The sequence below is a fragment of the Phocoena sinus genome, chromosome 4, assembly GCF_008692025.1.
Source record: "Phocoena sinus isolate mPhoSin1 chromosome 4, mPhoSin1.pri, whole genome shotgun sequence".
Classification (NCBI taxonomy): domain Eukaryota; kingdom Metazoa; phylum Chordata; class Mammalia; order Artiodactyla; family Phocoenidae; genus Phocoena; species Phocoena sinus.
In genome coordinates, this window is record NC_045766.1 from 11359854 (window position 1) to 11382283 (window position 22430).

Genomic DNA, 22430 nt, shown 5'->3' on the forward strand with positions numbered 1-22430 from the left:
TAGAAATATCTTCCTTTTAGAGTGAGAGAGCCAGATGTCATAAGGGATTAAGAGATATCTTTGAATTATATTGCAAGCCTGTGACACACAGAGCATGAAAAATTTTGACTCAATCACTGCTATATTTCACTGACTTTGCCAACAAGGTATTGCAAAGTCAGAAGGTTCATATTTTGCTGAGTCCCTTATAAAATTAACTTGCTCTTGGAAACACCTCCAACCACAGGAAAAGATGAACTGACTTTGGGTGATAGAATGTGGAAGGGTAAAATTTAGACTAACCACCCACTCTTTCTCCAGGTGCCATCAACAAATATCCCCCTGCAGATATGAGACCCAAATGTGTTAACATCACCTCTCCCAACCCAGAGAATGGTGGCACAGAAAACATTGTATTGTGAGTTGACAAATCCACAATTTAGGTAATACTACCACTGGAAACTGTCCTTAAGAAAATAATTTGAAAGAAATGGCATTTTAGTTTTCAGGATACAAGTTTGGTTGTGGGGTGTATGGGTGTGTGGGGGGGGGGTGTTTTAAATGTTCCTGATTTGTGATAACATCACAGATCTGGTGTTAATAGTACATAGAATATGATCCATATTTGAAAGAACCAAGTTTCCAACTTTGTAGCTTTTATGAAAAAAGAGACCCCTATTAATGCCTTATTAGTAACTATGTACTATCATTCAAATATTGGGTACTGTTAAAACAGAAAACATATAATATCAAAGGTTAGATGTAATAGCTTTAGAGCAGAAGAAAAAGATGAAAAAGAAAAACTCACAAAGCAGCAACAAAAATGTTTGCTGTTTCAAAAACAGAACCCATATGGAGACTGGCAGGAAGAATTCATTTAAGTTTGATTTCGCAAAGTCCAACCCTAAGTACTCAGTAAAAATTCAGTGATGAAAATAATACTGGTTTGGAGCCCTAAACCATGGGCACAAATGTCTAATTTCCCTTTGGAATTAAAAAGTTGCCCCTCAGTCAAATTTCATCCACAAACTGCATTTGGACTATTCCAATAACATGCATAAAATTGATTCCTGTTACATTATCTGTCTGTATCTACACTGAATACTGAAAGGGACTTGGTTAACATATTTTTCATCGTTTTTCTCTGTCACTTCAGCCTTCTTCCTGAGGTATATGAAATAGAGATGGAGAACATCTCCATCTCTATTTGGATGAGCCCAAACAGAGGGCTCACACAGTGAGCCTTTGGGTGAATTAGATTCCCAGCAGCAGCATTTCTTTGAATTATGGAACAGTCAGAGTAACAGTTCTGGGACCACCACTGATTTGATCCAGAGGTTATACATGCTCTTTTCAACTTTTCTGATGATGAAAGACAGGGAAGAGGCACATTCAGAAGAAATTACAGCTCCAGCAAATGTCAGACAAGATGAAAAATGTAACCTGAGTGCATTAGAGTTGACAACTCTGAAATACCCTTGTCTGTTTGGATTTTCCCTGGTAGAAGATGAGCAATGAGAACTCATGGAGACAAATAGAGATTGTAGAATAGAGGGGCTTATTAACTAGGGCTACAAGGATCCCCAAAACAAGGGGGCAAGGGAGATAAAAACTCTAGGAGGGCAAAAAAAGAAGCCACTGGCCTTGACAAAACCAGAACTAGATATAAATGCCTGGGGTGGGTCAAGGAATAGAAACATAAGAGGGAGAAGAGTAAGGACCACAGGTTCTGGGGGAGCAGGAGGAACCCTGCATTCTTGTGGAGATGAGATAGGAGAGGAACTGAGCAGCAGGCCTCCAGAATTTGAAGACTAAGGGTCTGCTTTCTCCCTTGATGACCAGGGCTTTCCTTGTCTGAGATCTAGGCTCCTGGCCGAGCCCCAGCACAGTGGAACCTGGAGAGGACAAGGCTTCTATGGTTCTGAGATCTCTGTATGCTTATTAGGCTGTGTGGGGAAGTGGCCGTGGACGTATAGCTAAAGAGAAAATAGGAGATGGAGAAGAGGCAGGCATAGTCAGTTCGAGGGCAGCTGTTCACAGTCTCTGCTATGTATCAAAATCATGGGAGAAGTTATTTTAAAATAAATATTCCTGGGTGTCTACTAACACTGAAAATGTGCATATCCTATGACCCAACAATGTTACCCCAATGTATATAACAGAAAAATATATATTCGCTAAGAGTCAGGTACTAGAATGTTCATAACAGAACTATTTGTAGTGGCCTTAAAGTGGGAACAAAAATGCCCACTGCACATATGATAAATGTTGGTATAATTATGCAATAAAACACTATATATGTATGCAGTATGTATGTAAAATATTATATATGTATGTATACTTCATATATATACATATATATAGTGTATCTTATGTTATATATGGTATATCCTATATTAATATAATATTATATTAATAATATAATCTAATAATCCTTTTGATTCTACTAAGCTTATCATTTTCAGCCAAAAACTGCCTTGAAATATCTAACAGAACTGATTCAATCAGGATTTATAGTAGTGTTTTCCAAACTTGTATGCACATTAGAATCACCTGTGCAGCTTCTAAAAAATATGGATGCCTGTGTCTCAACCCCAGATAATGTGATTTAATTGATGTGGAGTGTTGGGTGGACTATGGAATTGTCAGCAAATATCCAGCTGATTATAATGTATAGACACGTTTGAGAACTGCAGATTTATAAGGTTCCTTCCTGTGCTTACACTGTTAATTATATCCCCTGCTATGGACTAGATTGTGTGCCCCAAATTCATATGTTGAAGCCCTAACATCCCCCCCGCCCCACCATGTGGCTGTATTGGAGGTAGGGCCTTTAAGGAGGTGATTAAGGCTAAGTGAAGTCATAAGGGTGGAGGCCTGGTCTGATGGAAGTGGTGTAATTATAAGAGGAAGAGACACCAGGACTCTCCAGCATGTGAGAACACAAAAAGGAGGTGGCTGTCTGCGAGCCAGGAAGAGAGCTCTCACCATGAACCAAATTGGCTGGTTCCCTGATCTCAGACTTCCCAGCCTCCGGAACTGTGAGAAAATAAATTACTGCTGTTCAAACCACCCAGTCTATGGTATATGTTATGGCAATCTGAGCTAAGACATTCTCTCTTACACCCACCCACTCTGCCTCTGATTTACCCCGAGTCCTTCCTCCCAGGGTTGGGAAAGCACACTGAATCAGGAGTTGGTAGACCAGGGACATGTCCAAGTACAGCACTAAACCTCTCTAAGCTTCAGTTTCTCCATCTGCATAGGAAGGCTATTAATTCCTGTCTACTGCTTTTGGAGTGGAACCAATGAGGTCATGTTTATGAGATTGCCGTATAAACGTGGAGCTCTGTGCCTGGATGAACTACCACTGCCACTTTCCCCTACTCAACTCAACTTTCCCTTACTCCCTTCCACCCCCCTACTTGATTTCTCACTTGTGTCCCTTCCTCAGTGTCACCTTCCCAGTGCATCCTCTCCCCCATCCAGTCACCAGTCACTTGACCTCACTCCAATTTCCTCCTATCAGAGTTGTCCTTTATAATAGATACGTTGGCAACAAATTCTCTTAGTTTTCCTTTATCTGGAAATGTATTTATTTTGTCTTGACTCTGGACAGCTATTTTCGTTGGGTATAAAATTCTGCGTTCACAGTTCTTTTCACTCAGCACTTTAAAGAAAAATGGTGTTCTACTGTTATTTGGCTTCCATGGCTTCTGATAAGAAATCTACAGACATTTCAATAATTGTTCCTTTCTTTTGTAACATGTACTTTTTCTCTAGCTGCTTCCAGATTGTTTCTTTATCTTTTGTTTTCAGCAGTTTGATTATGATATGTCTGAGTGGGTTTTTCTTTGAGCTTTTAAAATCTGTAATATTATGTCTTTTACCAATTTGGGAAGTTTTGGCCATTATTTCCTCAATTTTTTTTTCTGAATGAATCTCTTTCTACTTTCCTTCTAGAATCCCAGTGAAACAAATGCTGGACCCTTTTGATATTGTTCATTAAGTCTCCAAGGCTCTGTTCATTGTTTTCAATTTCCTTTCTCTCTTCAGATCATGTAATTAATCTACCCTGAAATTCACTGACTCTTTCCTCTGTCATCCTCACTCTGCTACTGAGTTCATCCAGGGAATTTAAAAATTTTCAGATACTGTAATTTTTACTTCTAAAACTTCTTTTTGGTTCTTTTTTGTAATCTCTATGTCACTGCTGAGAATATCCTTCTGTTCAAGTTGTTTCCCTTTATCTCATGGAGCACAGTTATAATAGCTTCTTTAATGTCTTTGTCTGATAATTGCAAGATCTGAGTCAATTAGAAAGTTGGCCTCCATTGTCTTATCCTTTGAATACCATTCACATCTACTTGTTCTCTGTTATGTTACATAATTTTGGATTGTATCTTGAAAAAAAAATTTTTTTACATTGAAGCATCTTGGTTTTTAAAACAGACATATAGTTTTTATTGAAGTATAGTTGATTTACAATGTGTTAATTTCAGGTGTACATCACAATGATTCAGTTATATATACATACATAAATATACATATATGCATATATGTATATAAATATATTCTTTTTCAGATTCTTTCCCTTATAGGTTATTACAAAATATTGAGTATATTTCCCTGTTCTATGCAGTAGACCCTTGTTGGTTATCTATTTTATATATAGTAGTGTGTATATGTTAATCCCAAACTCCTAATTTATCACTCCCTGTCCATTTCCCCTTTGGTAGCTGTAAGTTTGTTTTCTATGTCTGTGGGTCTGTTTCTCTTTTGTAAGTAAGTTCACTTGAATTTTTTTTTAAGATTCCACATATAAGTGATATCATATGATATTTGTCTTTCTCGGTCTGGCTTACTTCACTTAGTATAATAATCTCCATGTCCAACCATTTGCTGCAAATGACATTATTTCATTCTTTTTATGGCTGAGTAATATTCCATTGTATATATACTCCACATCTTCTTCAAATATTACATTTTGTATACTCTAAATCTATTATAATTCTCTGTAGAACTTAAATTTTTTCAGCGGACAATCAATGTGCTAGGTTCAGAAGTGTCAGTGTCTCACTTTCTGTGGACAGTGGTTCCAATCTCAGTTTAGTGTCCAAAGCCTTTGCTATCCTGTTTTTGAGTCTTTCACATCCATGTATAGCTTAGGGGAGAACCTGGGACTTATGTAGTTCCCATCGTTAAAATTAGAGAACCCCTTTCTCCAGCTCTCATCTCTGAGGCTACCCCCACATGCTGACCAACAGGTCCTCTTTTCTTGGTTACTCTGCCCCCAAAGATAGGAAACAGAGTAATTTCTCTTTAATTTTAGCTATCTAGCATTCTACTCAGCTCCAAACTGGAGCCCACCTTTAGAGAAAAACCATGAGGGAAAAGAAGAAAAAAATGGAGATATCTTCTATGATCTTTGACACACAGGGAGCCCTTTTCCTAGTTCTTCTGGCCAGAAATATGGGGATTTTATCAAGTTTAAGCCACCTGCTCCATGGCCACCATGGAGCTCCAGGACTGGGGCTCTGCACAAGGCCAGAAAAGAAAATGGGAAACCCATGCTCCTTTACAATATCTGCTTCTATTTACTTTTCAGAGTCCTTAAGTAGTTGCTTTTTGTGTTTTGTCAAGCTTTCAGTTGCAATCAGTGGAAGAGAGAGACAGCATGGGCTCACTCCATCATGAGGCCAAAGTAAGCTTAGTCCTTCTTGACCAGACCATATGTTTCATCTTATTTATATTTATTTTTCCTTTTCTTACATCTTATCTTCTCTATCCTCCTTGTCTATATTTTTCATATTTCCTCTTTCCTCATCTCTTGTTTTCCATAATTTTGCTGATTTTATTATATTCTATATGCTATCTATATCTACAATTATACCTATATCTAGTATATATAATATATAGCATAAAATATACATTGTAAATATGTATATGTATACATACATTATATATAATATACATACATTTTATAGATATATAAAATAATATATGTGGTATATACTATATTGTTATATATGGTATATACTATAATTATTATCAAGTGAGCATTACCAATACTTTTCTTGTTTATTATCATTTCTCATAATTTTCTCCTTCAAAAGGTTTCTCTGTTTTTCTATTTAATTATATGTCATACATATAGAAGTGGATGATATCTTTAATCATTTCCCTCAGAGAGTTCTAGCTGACAGCTTGATTTGGTGACTTGGACAGCCCTGCTCCTTGAAATCAGTCTGAGTCTTTTCAGAAAATCTCAGTTTGGCTTTCTTCTTAGAATTATGGGAGGTTAGAATTTGAAAATTGGAATGGCTTTAGAAATCTCTCAGTTGTACTGTATCTTTTCACAGATAAGGAAATGGAAGCTGCAGACATCTGAAGTGTCTTACCAAAGAACATTCACAGCACCTAATCCAATACTGTTTGTCACAATGTTTCATACTCTATAATTATGTTTATAGAACACAAGTTCACCTTAAAACTTGAAAACGAGATAATAAAACCTATCTCTGCATTGTTGAAAGGTTGGAAATGCTACCTATGCAGCTCAGAATATACTGTGTTGGGCACATAACCAAAAAGGCTTATCCCTCTATGAATTATCTGTCTGGTAATATGTTTGACAACTAAAAATAAAAATCTATTGTGAAGAATGATCAGCCTTTACACTGCTTTGCTTTTGTTTTCCCAAAGAGAGGGCTTTGAGGTGTCTCCTTCATTGTAGATCAATTGACCATACAGGTGTAGATTTGTTACTGGGTTCTCTATTCTGTTCCATTGATCTATATGTCTGTTTTCTGCAAGTATCATACTATTTTTATTACTGTAGCTTTGTAAGATAGTTTGAAATCAGAGAGCATGGTACCTCCAGCTTTGTTCTTCTTTCTCAAGATTGTTTTGCCTATTCAGGGTCTTTTGGGTTTCCATACAAATTTTAGAATTATTTGTTTTCATTCTGTGAAAACTGCCATTGGTATTTTGATAGATATTGCTTTGGATCTGTAGATTGCTTTATGGAATTTGTCATTTTAATAATATTAATTCCTTTAATCTATAAGCGTGGTATATCTTTCCACCTATTTGCATCATCTTCAATTCCTTTCATCAATGTCTTATAGTTTACTGAGTACAAGAATTTTACCTCACTGCTTAAGTTCATTCCTAGGCACTTTTTTTTTATGCAATTGTAAATGGGATATTTTTTAAAATTTCTCTTTCTGATAGTTTACTAGTGTATAGAAATACAACAAATTTCTGAATATTAATTTTGTATCCTGCAACTTTACTGAATTTATTTATTGGTTCAAATAGTTGTTTGTGTGTGTGTGTGGTTTTTTAAGGGTTTCTATATGTCATACATATCATCTGCAAGTGGTTACAGTTTTACTTTTTCCTTTCCAATTTGGATGCCTTTTATTTATTTTTCTTATCTGATTGCTATGACTAGGATTTCCATTACTATGTTGAATAGAAGTGGCAAGAGTGTGCATCCTTGTGTTTTTCCTGATCTTAGAGGAAAAGTTCTCAGTTTTTGACTGTTGAATATGATGTTGGCTGTAGGTTTATCATATATTTCTTTTATTATGTTGTATATGTTCTCTTTCTGGAGAGTTTTTATCATAAATGGATGTCAAATTTTGTCAGAAACCTTTTCTGCATTGCTTGAGATGATCATATGATTTTTTTCTTCAGTTGTTAATCTGTTGTATCACATTAATTGATTCACGGATGCTGAACCATCTTTGCATCCCAGGGGTCAATTCCACTTTATCATGGTGTATGATCCTTTTTATGCATTTTTGAATTTGGTTCGCTAGTATTTTGTTGAGGATTTTTGCATCTGTGTTATCAGTGATGTTGGTCTGTAATATCTTTTCTGTGTCATCTTTGTCTGTCTGGTTTTGGTATTCAGGTTATTCTGGTCTCATAGTTGTGAAAAATCTTTTCTGCTAGTCTTCAGGTCATTTTCACAGATAGTCACTCTATAAATAGTTGTAATATTGGTGTACCCAGGGGGTAGGTGAGCTCAGGGTCTTCCTACTCCACCATCTTGGCCACACCTCTCTTATTTATTTTATAACTGGAGGTTTGTACCATTTAATCTCCTTCACCTATTTCTCCCACCCTGCCCCAAGAACCACTAGTTTATTCTCTGTATCTATGAGTCTGTTTCTGTTTTATTATGTTTGTTCATTTCTTTGGTTTTTTTTAGATTCCACATATAAGTGAAATCATATGGTATATTTAAATGAATAATGGTGGTATCAGATCACTCTGATGTTTAGATTCCATTGGGTAAATTAAAAGAGGAGAAATGTGGAAGTTTTATTTTTAAATGTCAGTTTTTACAATATGTTACAAATTACATCCTTTCCAACTACTTAAACTCATAAGTTAAAAACAAACAGATGTACACTTTAAAATATGCAAGGCAAGAGTACATGTTTATTTTCCTTTGAGGTGGGTATGTAAGCAAAAGTGTGTGAAGACAAGTAAGTGAGATTGTCTTTCAGATCCTGTTTTGAGCTGGGTTCCCCAGAGCCAACCCTGAGATGTGGATTCACATGAATGTGACTTATGGAGATGGCACTCACTCAGGGGAGAATCAGAAGGAAAGGGAGGCAGCAAGACAGGGAAGGGGTAGAAACAAACAAGGGTGCCATCTCAGGAAAGTGCCACAGAGGGCAGCTTTAGCTCGCTCCTTCCAGTCACTCAGGCGTGTGAGTTGTGCTGCAGAGTCATCCTGACCAAAGGCTTTCTTACTCCTTCATAGATCATTGATTGGTCAAGTGCTGCCTTGACTCCCAGATACACTCTATGTGGTTAAAGCCACTCTAGTAGCTGGACATCAGCCCTCCAAAGAATAATAGGTGCAGATGTTGGAAGCCAAAGCTCACACGGGGGTGATTGGGGAGGAGTGGGGAATAGGGATAGGAGGGGAAGGAATGTTGTCCTAGAAATTAATGCTAAAAAAAAAGAAAAGTCAGAAGGATTCTGGGCATAGTCTTCCTAGCTCTGCACATTCCTTCTAGCTCTGAATCAGTGATACCAGCCACTAAATATGCTAAGCATCAAATTTCAGATCATCAGTGTACCAGTATTTTCCCAGGAAGAAGTATATCTACAGTTCTACTTACATGTTGTTCATTTATATCTTTTATCACATCACTCTTTTACTATAACTATTGAAAATGACAAAACTATGCATGTTTTTTTCTTATGTGGCATAAAAAGGAGTAGTCTCTAAAGGGAACATTTTAAACAAATCCAGTGACATTAAGAGCAACACATATTTTTGTTTTGCAGATGGTGAGGATACAAGATAATCATAGGAGAAAAGAACACAGGTCCAATGGCATGAGTAATTCTATGTGGTTCTAACCAGGAAGCATAAATCATCTATTAGAGGTGGAATGTTAAGTGGCAGGAATTTTTCATGAAAATAGTTGTCTAATAACATGATAAATTTGATCTGTTTCAAATCTGAGGGAAAATCTTCTGAGTGAAGACATCAATGAGCAAACCAAGAAACTAGGAATGATTTCATTTCTCCTGAGAATTGGGACAACTGACCTTGAAGAATTAACTGAATCCTTTCTTTGACAACTCTGCATGAGGCATCAATTGTGATGATGTACCTGCCTAAAGGATATTTTTGCCATAATTTTTTTTTATCACATCTATATCTCAAATTGGACTTGAGTAAAAAGAATTTAGAATTAGAAGTTCCTAAGAATATCTTCTATCTATTTGGAGAAATAGAAACCCATCATTATAGGCAATGCTTGCTCTTTCCAGGACATTTACAAAACAATGGAATTTGTAAGAAAGAAAAAGTGAGATGAGGCTAATTTTATAAACTGCTATTTTGTGCTGTGATCATCTGTTTTATGCTTTAGCATGCTTTGCTCTGTGTGTACTTGATTTTTGCTTCAAACAAAATAAAACATTATGGAAAAGCATGAATACTCTATCTGACCAGAACTGTTCTTGGGAATTACAATGTTAGCAAGAGACAAGTTCTAAAATAAAGGCAAGTCTGATGTGGGCACTTGTTCTAATCATTTTACTTAACTGTAGTCCAACTCAGACCCATTAGAACAGCAATACAGGAGTAAATATATTTGGAAAAAATACATAAAATGTAAAATAAGCCAATAGTGAGTTGGTTTTAAAAATTATTCAGTTTGGTTAAGACAACAAGTAATTACCAAGTCAATGAATATATGTTGTATATTTTAAAAGTGACTATGTTAAGGGGGTAATACTAAAGGCTTTTTCTATAATTCTCCTTAACATTACTCTTGTGTTTGAATATTTTTTAAATAATCCAATCAACTAATTCTAGGTTGTCAAAATTTTTACGGTAGTCATTTATTGCTCTCTGGGAAGTTCTAAAGCAAACTCTACTCATTTAATAAAGTTTTGTTTTACCCTAAGAGTACATCAGATCCCTAAATCTGAAAGTAACATGGATTATCAAGAATGTGAGGCCAACTCTGGAGAACAGTATAGAGGTTCCTTCAAAAACTAAAAATAAGCTACCATATGATCCAGTAATCCCACTCTTGGCATATATCTGGAGAAAACCATAATTCAAACTGACGCATGCACCCCAATGTTCATAGCAGCACTGTTTACAATAACCAGGACGTGGAATCAACTTACATGTCCATCAACAGATAAATGGATAAAGGAGATGTGATATATAAATACAGTGGAATACTACTCACTTATATATAGAATCTTAAAAAAATGATACACATGAACTTACATACAAAAGAGAAACAGACCCACAGACATAGAAAACAAACTTATGGCTACCAAAGGGGAAAGGGAGAGAGAGGGATAAATTAGGAGTTTGGGATTAACAGGTACACACTACTGTATATAAAATAGTTAACAAACAAGGACCTACTGTATGGCACAGGGAACTATACTCAGTATTTTATAATAACCTATAAAGGAAAAGAATATGAAAGAGTATATATACATACATAGATACATACATATGTACATATATACATGTATGTATAACTGAATTATTTTGCTATACAACTGAAACTAACGCAACATTGTAACTCAACTATACTTTAACTAAAAAAATATAGAACAAGGCCAGAGAAACTCACACTCTGCTGATGGGAGTGTGAATTGTCCTGCCTCTGAACAGCATCCCTAGCCATGTCTAGTTAGGTCGATGATGCACATGTCCTACAATCCAGCAACTCCACACTAGATCTACATGCCTACAGGAGCTCTCACACAGGTACACAAGGAACCAAATACAAACACATTCACTGCAGCACTGTGTATTTTAGTGAAGACCTGAAACCAACCAAAATGCCCTAAATGTTCATAGAATGGAATACGATACAGCAGTTAAATTGATAAACTAGAGCTGTATCTATAAACATGGACAAATCTCAGAGACAGTACTGAGCCAAAAAGAGTTGCAGAAGGATACATTATGACATCATTCATACAACATTCTAAAATCTGAGAAGCAATACCACACATTGTTTATGAGTACCCAGAAGTGGAGTTAGAGCATATGTGAGAATGATAAACACCAAATTCAAGGCAGTGGTTATCTTTCAGTAGGCAGGGGTAAAGCTGAGGTCCAATTGTCATTATAATGTTTATTTCTTAAGCTGGGTGGTGGAAAGTGGGTGTTCCTTATATTATTTTTTATACATTTTTGGATATCTGACATATTTCATGATTAAAAAAGTGTATACCAAGTCATGGAAATAAATGTAGAATTCAAGTAGAGCCTATGCTACATCTAGAACCATGATAAGATTGTGAGGAATTAATACATATATATAGTCTATATATCTTATATAGAGAATATATACTTATATATATTCTAGCAACCTTGACTTAATGCAAACTCCTCGGGGGCAAGGATAGTTTTTTATATAAAACACAACACACCTTTAACACTAAGCATCAGGGAAACTTGTCTCCTTCATTGGTATGCCACAGAATTTGAATCAATGTATAAAATTAGTTTTTGTTACCATTGAGTATACATTCAATTTTGATGTGAATTTTATATCTGAGTGGTCACAATTTGATGCATATAAGAGGTAAGAAGGGTGATATTAAATGACATTGTTTCATGGGAGGAACAATTACACTGGGAGCTTTTAAATAGACGTGTTATGTGTTTTGGACATTCAAGTCAAAAATATAATACTTGAATGTGTGCTATGGGCACAAAACAGTTGAGAACAAACATCAGAGAATGACCACAGGTTGATAAAAATACCATGCATGAATTCAGAGTAAAGCTGCTAAGTAGAGCCAGTAAATTGCCTTGGAAATCAAAGAAGGAAAAATATCACTTGGAATTTAAATACTGGAGAAACTTCAAAGAAGAAATAGAATTCACACCAGGTCCCTCCTTCCAGTTTTTTAAGATAACAGTACAAACTCCTTCCATGCCTTAAAAGATCCTGCAAAATCACTTTTCCAGCCTAATCTTTCTCCACTGCAAGGAATCTCTTCCACTCCCTACCTCCTATTCATCCTCTAGTTGGCTCTCACCTGCTTGGGAACGCCTTCCATAAATTCCCGAAACTGGGCAGGGTAACCCACCCCAACACCCACCATTTTTTCTCCCAGTCCAGGATCGCTCCTTCTGGGTCCTCACCAGGGAAGGTTATACTGACTCCACCCATTCACTTGTCTATGTCCTCAAGGGACACTGAAGTGAGCATCCCTATTTGTTCATCACTGTATCCCCAACACCCAGGATGGTGCCTGGCACTAAAAAGGCACCCAATAAAGACTGAATGAATGAACAAACTCATCTTGAAAGAGAAATGTGGTTTAGTTTGATGGGGGGAGGAGGTGATTGGCATGAACAATGACAAGGAAATAAAAGCCAAAACAAAACAAAAGTGTGTGTGTTTGTGCACTGAAGTGAGTGGGGAAACTGGGGGTATGTGAACAGAGTTTGTAAGGGAGCCAGTATGGCTGGATTAGAAATCTGGGGACTAGTGGCAGCTGAAGCCACAGCAAGTGTAGTGAATTGCTGAAAAGAGTTTTTTTTAAAGCTTAAAACAAAACCCAGCAAGCCTCTTTAAAAGTTTAGTTTGAACCACTCCCCAGTAGCCAACCTATTTGAATTTGGAGTGTTCTATAAGCAAAATTACATGTCCTCGGAAAGGAGCCATGGCACATGCATTAAGCCCACATTTTCGCAGGGGTTCTGTGCAGAAAAGACCTCTAGCTGAGCCACTGCAGGCTTCCATGTCATGGATCATGCATTGCTGAATAGCTAGTCAGAATTACAGATGACTAAGAATCCTGTGATATTTCTGGAAAACTTCATATATTTTAAATCTGATTCCTAACTCTTATCTGAGCGTGAGCAGTGGGGTTGAGAATTTGAATAGTCATAGTTGAAAATTTGTGCAGCCCCTGTGGGACTCCCTCAATTGGAACCTCTTTCCATCTCTGACCCAGAACTCTGGGATTTCCTTTTAAATTTCTCCTCCAGCCACACGTCATCCACCTTGACCATGCTTGCACCTCTCCCCTTATATGCTAGGATCTTAATATGTGCTCCATAACTATTTTTCTTTGTGCAGGAAGGGATGAATGAATAAGCTGTCTTGCTGAGCCTGGCTAATTTCCTACTGGCCTCCCTCTCTTTTCCCTGGCTTCTACTTCCCAAACTGAATTTGAATTCTGTGTTGAGAAAAAGTCTAATAAGGGCTAGAATCTGTCCTCTACACAAATGCTGCTGAGAAGGAAGCTCTCGCCTCCTGTGATGAGTACAACAGCTGTGTGGGGGCCTGGCTCACAAGATGACTGTTTGCAATCTCTTACAGTAGTGTATCTAAGACTCCAGGCTCACGGATATTATAAGAATAGATGAGTAAACAATGTAAGTCATCTTTTTTTAAATTGAAGTATAGTTGATTTACAATGTTGTGTTAGTTTTAGGTGTACAGCAAAGTGATTCAGTTATATATATATATATATATGTATATATATATATATATATATATATATACACATATATATATATTCTTTTTCAGATTATTTTCCCATATAGGTTATTACAAAATATTGAGTAAATTTCCCCATGCTATACTGTAGGTCTTTGTTGTTTATCTATTTTATATATATAGTAGTGTGTATATGTTAATCCCAAACTCCTAATTTGTCCCTCTCCCCCCCCCCCCATAAATTCTTTTAGTTACTAGCACGCCTGCAAAGTAAAACAGCTGTTCCTAGTATGATATAAATTGATCTACAAGTGCCCTGTGTTTCATGGTGTTGGAGGACCACAATCCAAAGTGCTATAAGTATAGTTGATGGCCCACAAACCAGCATCATCAGCATAACCTGGGAGCTTGTTGGAAATGCAGAATTCCTGGGTTTGGCCCAGAGACAATTGTATCAGAATCTACATTTTAAACAACATCTCCAGGTGATTCCTGGGCACATCTAAGTCTGTGAAGTGCTGGCCTAGAATTCACTTGCTTGAAGCTCTGCAAATGAGTAGATGCATTTTGCTAATTTTTCAGTTCAGCTTGTTGACATTGTATTTGGAGATCTACCATGTAGCATGCATTTTTGCCAGAAATAGGGAATGTAAAGGTAAATAAGGGTGATCTTTTGAGCTCATGGTCGAGCTGGAAAGACTGAGTCAAAAAGAGATCACTTTGATTTCATGTAGTAGTACTAAGGTAAAAGTGTGCAGAAAGAACTGTGGGAATATGGAGGACTCCTTACTCCAGACTAGGGACGCAGAGAAGTTTTCATCAAGAAGCTGTCCATTGATATGGAAGAAAATGAATACAACTTAGCCAGGCAAAAATCAGGTAAGTAATCCAACAGAAAGTAAATTGTCTCTCCCAGCTCTTTGTCCTTAAAATAGGTTTTTGTCTAAACCATAAACCCCATTGTGTTCCTGGGGAAGGAGGATTGACTATATGGATTCCATGTTGCTAACTGGGTTTAGGAGTGATGGAGATGAGGATAGAGAGGTGAATACAGGCCAGCCACAGAGAACCATGTGGACCATGTTTAGATTCTGTTCTGGAGGCACCAGAGGAGGGATGTGGTTGAACTTTTATTATGGCTGGTCCTGGCTGCTGAGGGAAGAGGGAATTGGAGGGGAGAAGAACTAGGCATAGCATAATCAGGTAGATATCCAAGCAAGAGTGGACAGTGCTGCTCAGGTTGGAAATGAGTGGGCATGGAAGAAAAATATCTAAAAGGTAAGATGAGCAGGACATGATAATTGTCTAGTTGTAACAGAGAACAAGAGAGAGAGGGCTGGGTATCAAAAACAGTGGTTCTCAGACTTGACTGAGCAGAAGAATCCCCAGAATGTGCCACTCCCCTCCCAGGGTTTTTGATTCAACAAGTCTGGGGTGGGGCCTAAGAATGTGCATTTCTAACAGGTTTTCAGCCCATACTGATGCTGCTTGTCCCGGAACCACACTTTCAGAACCACTGCTCAAGCACAGCTCAATGGTTCTTGCCTTTGCTCCTTGGGAACACCCTCAGAGTTTTTTTAAACTACTGACGCCTGAACCTCACCCCCAGGGATTCTGATTAAGTTGGTACAGGGTGCAGCCTGGACACTGGGCATTTTTAAAGCTCCAGGTGACTCAATTGTGCAGCTGAATACCAGCTAAATACCACTTAATCATATTTGGAACACAGACAACGGAGCCATTTTGGTGCTTCTTAAATTTATTAAAATTATTTCCTAATATTCTTATTTTCCTGTAAAATCAGGTAAGTAATCCAGCAAAAAGTAATCATCTCTTCTGGCTCTTTGTTCTTAAAATAGGTTTTTGTTTAAACCATACCCCCTATTGTGTGCATGGAGAAGGAGGTTGACTATATGAATTCTGTATTGAAATGCTTCATTATGTGTGTCCTCGTTTGTGTGGGAATATATAGTTGATCCATTTGGAAGATCAATATGATATATGGTGATTACTATCCAAAAGGGCATATACTGAAAAGACCAAATAGATACTATTTCCAACCTAAGGCAAGAGGAAGAGGGAAAAGAAAAGAAAAAAATCACACATTTGTTGAGTTCTTACTGTGTACCAGATCAGTGCTTTATATACATTATTTCATTTAATGCTGACAAAAAAAGGAAAAGTAAGACATCATTATCTCCATTGTATAAATGAGGGATCCAGGACTCAGAAAGAAATGGTCACACAGTCAAAGATAAAGAGGGATATAGATCTGGATTTGCCTGGTTCTTCCAAAGACCATATTCTTTTCATGCATTCTCATGGGGAGAGAAATTAGCTATAAGGTACAGAGAAAAATAGTCACCATGAGACATCAGGTGCTTGAATTCTAACCCTAACTCTACCCTTAACTAGTTGTGCCACCTTGAGTGAATCACTGCATCCTTTGGCTTTGATTTCCTCATCAATAAAATGGGGATAAAAACTGTACCTAGTTCTATCAATGGATAGAGCTCCATTGAGAGATGAATGAATAAAGAAATGTGGTGTGTATATGTATATATATATATATATACACACACACAGTGGAATATTACTCATCCGTAAAAAAGAATAAAATAATGCCATTTGCAGCAACATGGATGAACCTAGAGATTATCATAATACTAAGTGAAGTAAGTCAGAGAAATACAAATAATATACCACTCTTTGTGGAATCAAAAAAATTATACAAATGAACTTGTTTACAAAACAGAAATGGACGCACAGACATAGAAAACAAACTTATAGTTGCCAAAGGGGAAGGGGGGGAGATAAATTAGGAGTTTGGGATTAACACACTACTATATATAAAATAGGTAAACAGCAAAGACCTACTGTATAGCACAAAGAACTATACTCAGTATCTTGTAATACCTGGAAAAGAATCTACAAAAGAATATATATATATATATATATATATATATATATATATATATATGAATTACTTTGCTGTACGCTTGAAACTAACACCACATTGTAAATTAACTATACCTCAGTAAAAGAAAAATTGTAAAGTAGGATTGAGATGCAAAACCTTCTTTTAAAAAAAAAAAAAAAACACAGTACCCAGCTCACTGGATTAAATGAAATAATACCTAGCACAATGCCTGGCATATGGGAAATAGATAAAGTTAACTCTTATTCTTTTCCTCCTCTTTATAATTATTTACAGTAAAATGATGGGACTGGGTTCATCTTCCCTAAAATCCCCTCAGTTTATAAATTCTGTGCTAAAGAATTTGCTGGTGTCTTTGGTATTTGCAGCTTCTTTCTGAAACCCTTCAGTGAGTGACCTCATCTCAAGAATTGGTATTTGCTAAAATCAGCCAGCCCCTTCCTGTCACCCTCCCACTCCTCCAGCTTCCTCAGGATGTCCAGCCAGCTGTGAGTGTTTCATCCATAGCTGCGATAGACCTGGGTCAGTGTTGTGGTGACTCTCACAGGGGCTCCACTGTGCTGAGTTGCTGTATTCACCTCCCTCTACAGCATGTGTGTGAGAGCTCTGATGCCAGACCAGCGGAATTTCTGTCCTCTGGACACATGTGCAGTGATATATGGACCACACTCCACAGCTTGGATGCTGATGACCTTGTTCTGTTATCTGATATCCTGTAGGCTTGAAGATGATCCAGTATGCAATTTGGAATCGTGGGAAGAGTAAGACTTGTTCTACCACATACTGGTTATGTACGCTGGGCTTGACCTGTGGCTTAACTTCTTGGAACCTCCAATTTTCTCATCTGTGAAACTGGTTTTGTGAGATGTGGTGTGCATACAGTGCATTAGATAGTGTTCAGTTTGCAGTAGCTACTCAATAGCAGTTAGGAACCATCCTAATGACTCTATCTAGAAAGCTGGTGATAGATGTCAGGGTAGAGCAGGGAACAGGGCTGTATAGAACTTTGGAGAGTGCTAATCATAACTTTCTAAGCCTTTTGCAGTACATTTGACTTGCTGTCACTGTGACACTTCTGTCACTGTTTAAGTAGCATATTTCAACAGCAACTTTTACTTCCCCATTCCCACTACATTTCTAAGAATTCTCCTCCACACAGGCTGGGATATGACCTCAGACACCTTCACACTCATGGCTGTTCCATAGCGGTGGGCTAACTGTGTTGGGGCAGAGTCATGGCATTCTTTTTCACACATGCCTTGTAGTACCCAGCAGGCTGGTTCAGCCCCCTGTAAACATGGGAGGGAATGTCTGCAGGGCTTCTGCCAGTGTTGGCAATCTGCCAGGTTGGAAGACTTTTTCCAACTGCCTGAAAATATGTTCTGACCTTGGTGTCTAGAGCTCTTGTTTCATCACTTACTCCTGGAGTTAGAATAACTTTCAATCAAGTGGGGTTTTACCATGCAACATAGTTTTACCCCAAAACCAATAGGGGATGGACATGACTAACATAGAATCAGATTTGCTTGGTTTCTACCAGAAACCAGCTGGAGCTGATGTCCCAGCAATATTGTGGCTATTTTCCAGACATGTGTTTCTCTAAGTGGGGTCCAGGACCACTCCCATCAGAATTTCATAGGTCTTGTTAAAATAGAGAGTTCCAAGGCTCCCTCAATTCTATTAACTTGGAATCTCTGGGCGTAAACATAGAAGCTGCATTTTAACACATTTTTAGGTGATTCTTATGCATGTTGTATTATACTTTTTAAATTTGAGTTGCTACAAAAGTATTACTAGCTCAAACTTTTAAAAAATCAAATAACACTAAAATATTCATAATTAAAGTCAACCATCACTTTCTTTCCCCTGCCCAGATCCATTTCCCAGAGTTTACAATGTAAACTTTTATTTTTCTTCTTTTATTTTTTACCTATTTCTAGATAATGTGCTAATACTGCAACTGTTTGTCATATTGATTTTAGACATTATCTGCTGACTTCCTATAATGATTGATGAATATTTAGAAATCTATCCAACATAATCATCCATCCTTACCTTCTTCATATAGTCCCTTAAGTTAAACAAAGAGTTAGAGTTGTTAGTTTATGACTATGTAAAGATCACTTAGTATTGAGTGAAGAAGGGAGCATGAATATCTCTTTCTTACTCGACTTCCGTTTTATCTTAGACTTTCAGTGTTGTCAAAAAACTGTCAATTTTATTTTACAAATACTCAAATATGTCACATACTTAGCATTTTATTTTCCTTGCCCTGGGAGACATCAACCCCAGAGTACCCCATTCTTCTGCTGTGTGTTGACTCTTAATTCTGCTTTTCTTGTTAGATTTCCTTTTACCAGGTTCCATGCCTTCTACTTTCTTAGTCTACTTACTGATTTTGAAAAAGCACATCCTCCATAACTTCCCTAAGAACCAATGCACTGGAGATACAATTTTTCAGTCCTTACATGACCCCAAATGTCTTTATTCTGCCCTCATACTTGGTTCATGTTTTTTACTGGGTTGAAAAATGTCCCCCTCAAAGTTCATGTCCATGTCCACCTGGAACCTCAGAATGTGACTCTATTTAGAAATAGGGTCTTCACAGATGTCATGTAATTAGTTAAGATGAGGTCATACTGGATTAAAGTGTGCCCTAAACCTAATGACTGGTGTCCTTATAAGAAGGTCATGGGAAGACACAGAAACACACACAGAGGAAAGAAGTCCGTGTGAAGACAGAGGCAGAGACTGGAGAGATGCATCTACAGGCCAAGGAATACTTGCGATTGCTGACAACCATGGAAGCCAGGAAAGAAACATGGAACACACTTCTCTCTCAGAGCCTCCAGAAGAAATCAACCTGCCAACACCTTGATTTTGGACAGCTGGTCTCCATAACTGTGAGAGAATAAATTTCTATTGTTTTAAGATACCCAGTTTGTGGTACTTTGTTATGGAAGTACTAAGAAACTAATCCATGGTTTATCTGGGTGTAAAATTCTATGTTGAGCATAGAATTGAATGCAATTTACCTCCAAATTATGACAGCAGTATTCCATGGCATTATAACTTCTAGTATTGGTTTAAGGAGTCAAGTGCCACTTTAATTCCCATTTCTTTGTATGTGTAAGTGTTCTCTGACCACAAGCTTTTAGGATGTTTCTTTATCCATGGTGTCCTAAAATTCATAAAGATATTTCTTAGGTATTTCTTTTTTTAATTAATTGAGGTGGGTACACGACGAGCCTATCAATCTGGCAAGTCAAGTCCTTCAGTCCTGGGGAATTTTCTTTTGTGATTTCTTTGCAAATTTCCTCTTCTCTATTTGTTGAAGATTAAAATCTTCCAGATTGACCTCCCCAAATTTCTTATCCCATTTCCTAGTCTCTACTTCTCTTAGAGGTTTTCTTGGCTTTATACATCTATAAGCCAAGAAATATTTGGAATTGCTCTGCTTTCTTAGAGCAAGTTCTACTTTCTTAGAGATTTCCTTGGCTTTATGTCCTCTATTTTCTCCATGTTGCTTTTTCTGTTTGTTTGAGTCTTTGTCATACTGGGAACTTCCCTCAGATGCTCAGTGATCCTTGGCTGTCTGTTTGTATTTAAGAGTGCAGCAGTAATTAAGTGATTAGAAATTTGCTGTGAGGGAGACTTGTCAACCAACTCTCTCTTTCTCTTTTTCTCTCTCTCTCTCTCTCTCTCTCATATAAAGTGTTTGTAAGAACAGAGGTGTGTGTGTGTTCATCCACCATGATGAGCCAGAAGTTCATTTTCTAATGTACAACACAGAGCAAATATTTCTATTATAATATTGTATTTAGTGAGAAACCTCTAGTTAAATTAGAACACTGGCATTGGAATTAGAGAGATATAAATAGACACCAGTTCTGATATTTACTACACACTTAATGTTCCTGAAACTCAGCTTCCTTGTCTTTGAAGAGAAATGGACAAGACCCTCCTATGAGTAGTCAATGCTAGTGCATTGTGTTCATGATTTCCACTTTGGAGATTACTTACAGTTGACGGGATCACGAGTAGGAAGAAAGTCACAATTAGTTTAGGCTAATTCCTGCAATCCCTGCAGACCCCCAGCATTCCCCCCACCCCCCGGTGTGGAATAAAAGAATGACGGGGCTTCCCTGGTGGCACAGTGGTTCAGAGTCCGCCTGCCGATGCAGGGGACACGGGTTCATGCCCCGGTCCAGGAAGATCCCACATGCCGCGGAACGGCTAGGCCTGTGAGCCATGGCCACTGAGCCTGCGTGTCCGGAGCCTGTGCTCCACGACAGGAGAGGCCACAACAGTGAGAGGCCCACGTACCACACACACACAAAAAAAAAATGACGATGGGGAGTGATCGTTTAACTAACATAACAAAATCGTCCTGTCTCAGAAATCTTATGATGGAGAGCAATCCTCATAGATAATTCACAAACTGTTACAATGCAAAGGAAAGGAAGAAAAATGTCAATGAAAATTGTAAGCTCTCTCTTCTTTTGGTCCAAATATGACTTCTTCACAAGAATAAGGCTGACTAAAAATTAGTCTTTTACATAGTTTCCAGTGACAGTTTATATTTTTCAAAATGTAACTATAAAATCTCTCAGGAATTAGAAAACATTAACTCAGAGCCGAAATTCAGAAAGATAGTAACAAATTATTCATGGCTCAAGAAAAGAGTTTAGCAACAAAATGTGTTGTGTAGTTGTATTTGAAATATTAACAAATGTTCTCAAATTCCCACATGTACATCCAGACTGATTTCCTCAAAACTTAGGTACTACCTGATGATGTATTACTCCACCAACAGTGTAGAGGCTCTTATTCCTGAAAAGTAGAATATTTGCACTGTGATACAAGCTGCTCATGCAGCTCAATACCAGAAAAAATCAACCCAATCTAAAAATGGGCAGAAAACCTAAATAGACATTTCTCAAAAGAAGATACACAGATTGTCAACAAACAGATGAAAGGATACACAACATCACTAATCATTAGAGAAATACAAATCAAAACTGCAATGAAGTATCACCTCACACTGGTCAGATTGGCCATCATCAAAAAATCTACAAACAATAAAGGCTGGAGAGGGTGTGGAGAAAAGGGAACCCTCTTGCACTGTTGGTGGCAGTATAAATTGATACAGCCACTATGGAGAACACTATGGATGTTCCTTAAAAAACTACAAATAGAACTACCATGCGACCCAGCAATCCCACTATGGAGCATATACCCTGAGAAAACCATAATTCAAAAAGAGTCATGTGCCGCAATGTTCATTGCAGCACTATTTACAATAGCCAGGACATGGAAGTAACCTAAGTGTCCATAGACAGATGAATGGATAAAGAAGATGTGGCAGATATATACAATGGAATATTACTCAGCCATAAAAAGAAATTGAGTTATTTGTAGTGAAGGGGATGGACCTAGAGACTGTTATACAGAGTGAAGTTAAGTCAGAAAGAGAAAAACAAATACTGTATGCCAACACATATATATGGAATCTAAAAAAAAAAAAAAAAGGT

At 37.4% G+C, this 22430-nt stretch overlaps 1 protein-coding gene across 1 annotated transcript in view; it reads left to right on the plus strand.

The window, feature by feature from the left end:
- The window catches only part of COL6A5 (collagen type VI alpha 5 chain), a 116792-nt gene extending 106925 nt beyond the window's left edge, over positions 1-9867 (plus strand). Inside the window, 2 exon segments of the mRNA XM_032630446.1 lie at positions 301-422; positions 9298-9867. Coding sequence (XP_032486337.1) covers positions 301-401 — 101 coding nt within the window. The 3' untranslated portion in view covers positions 402-422; positions 9298-9867.
- Positions 9868-22430: the final 12563 nt, after the last annotated feature.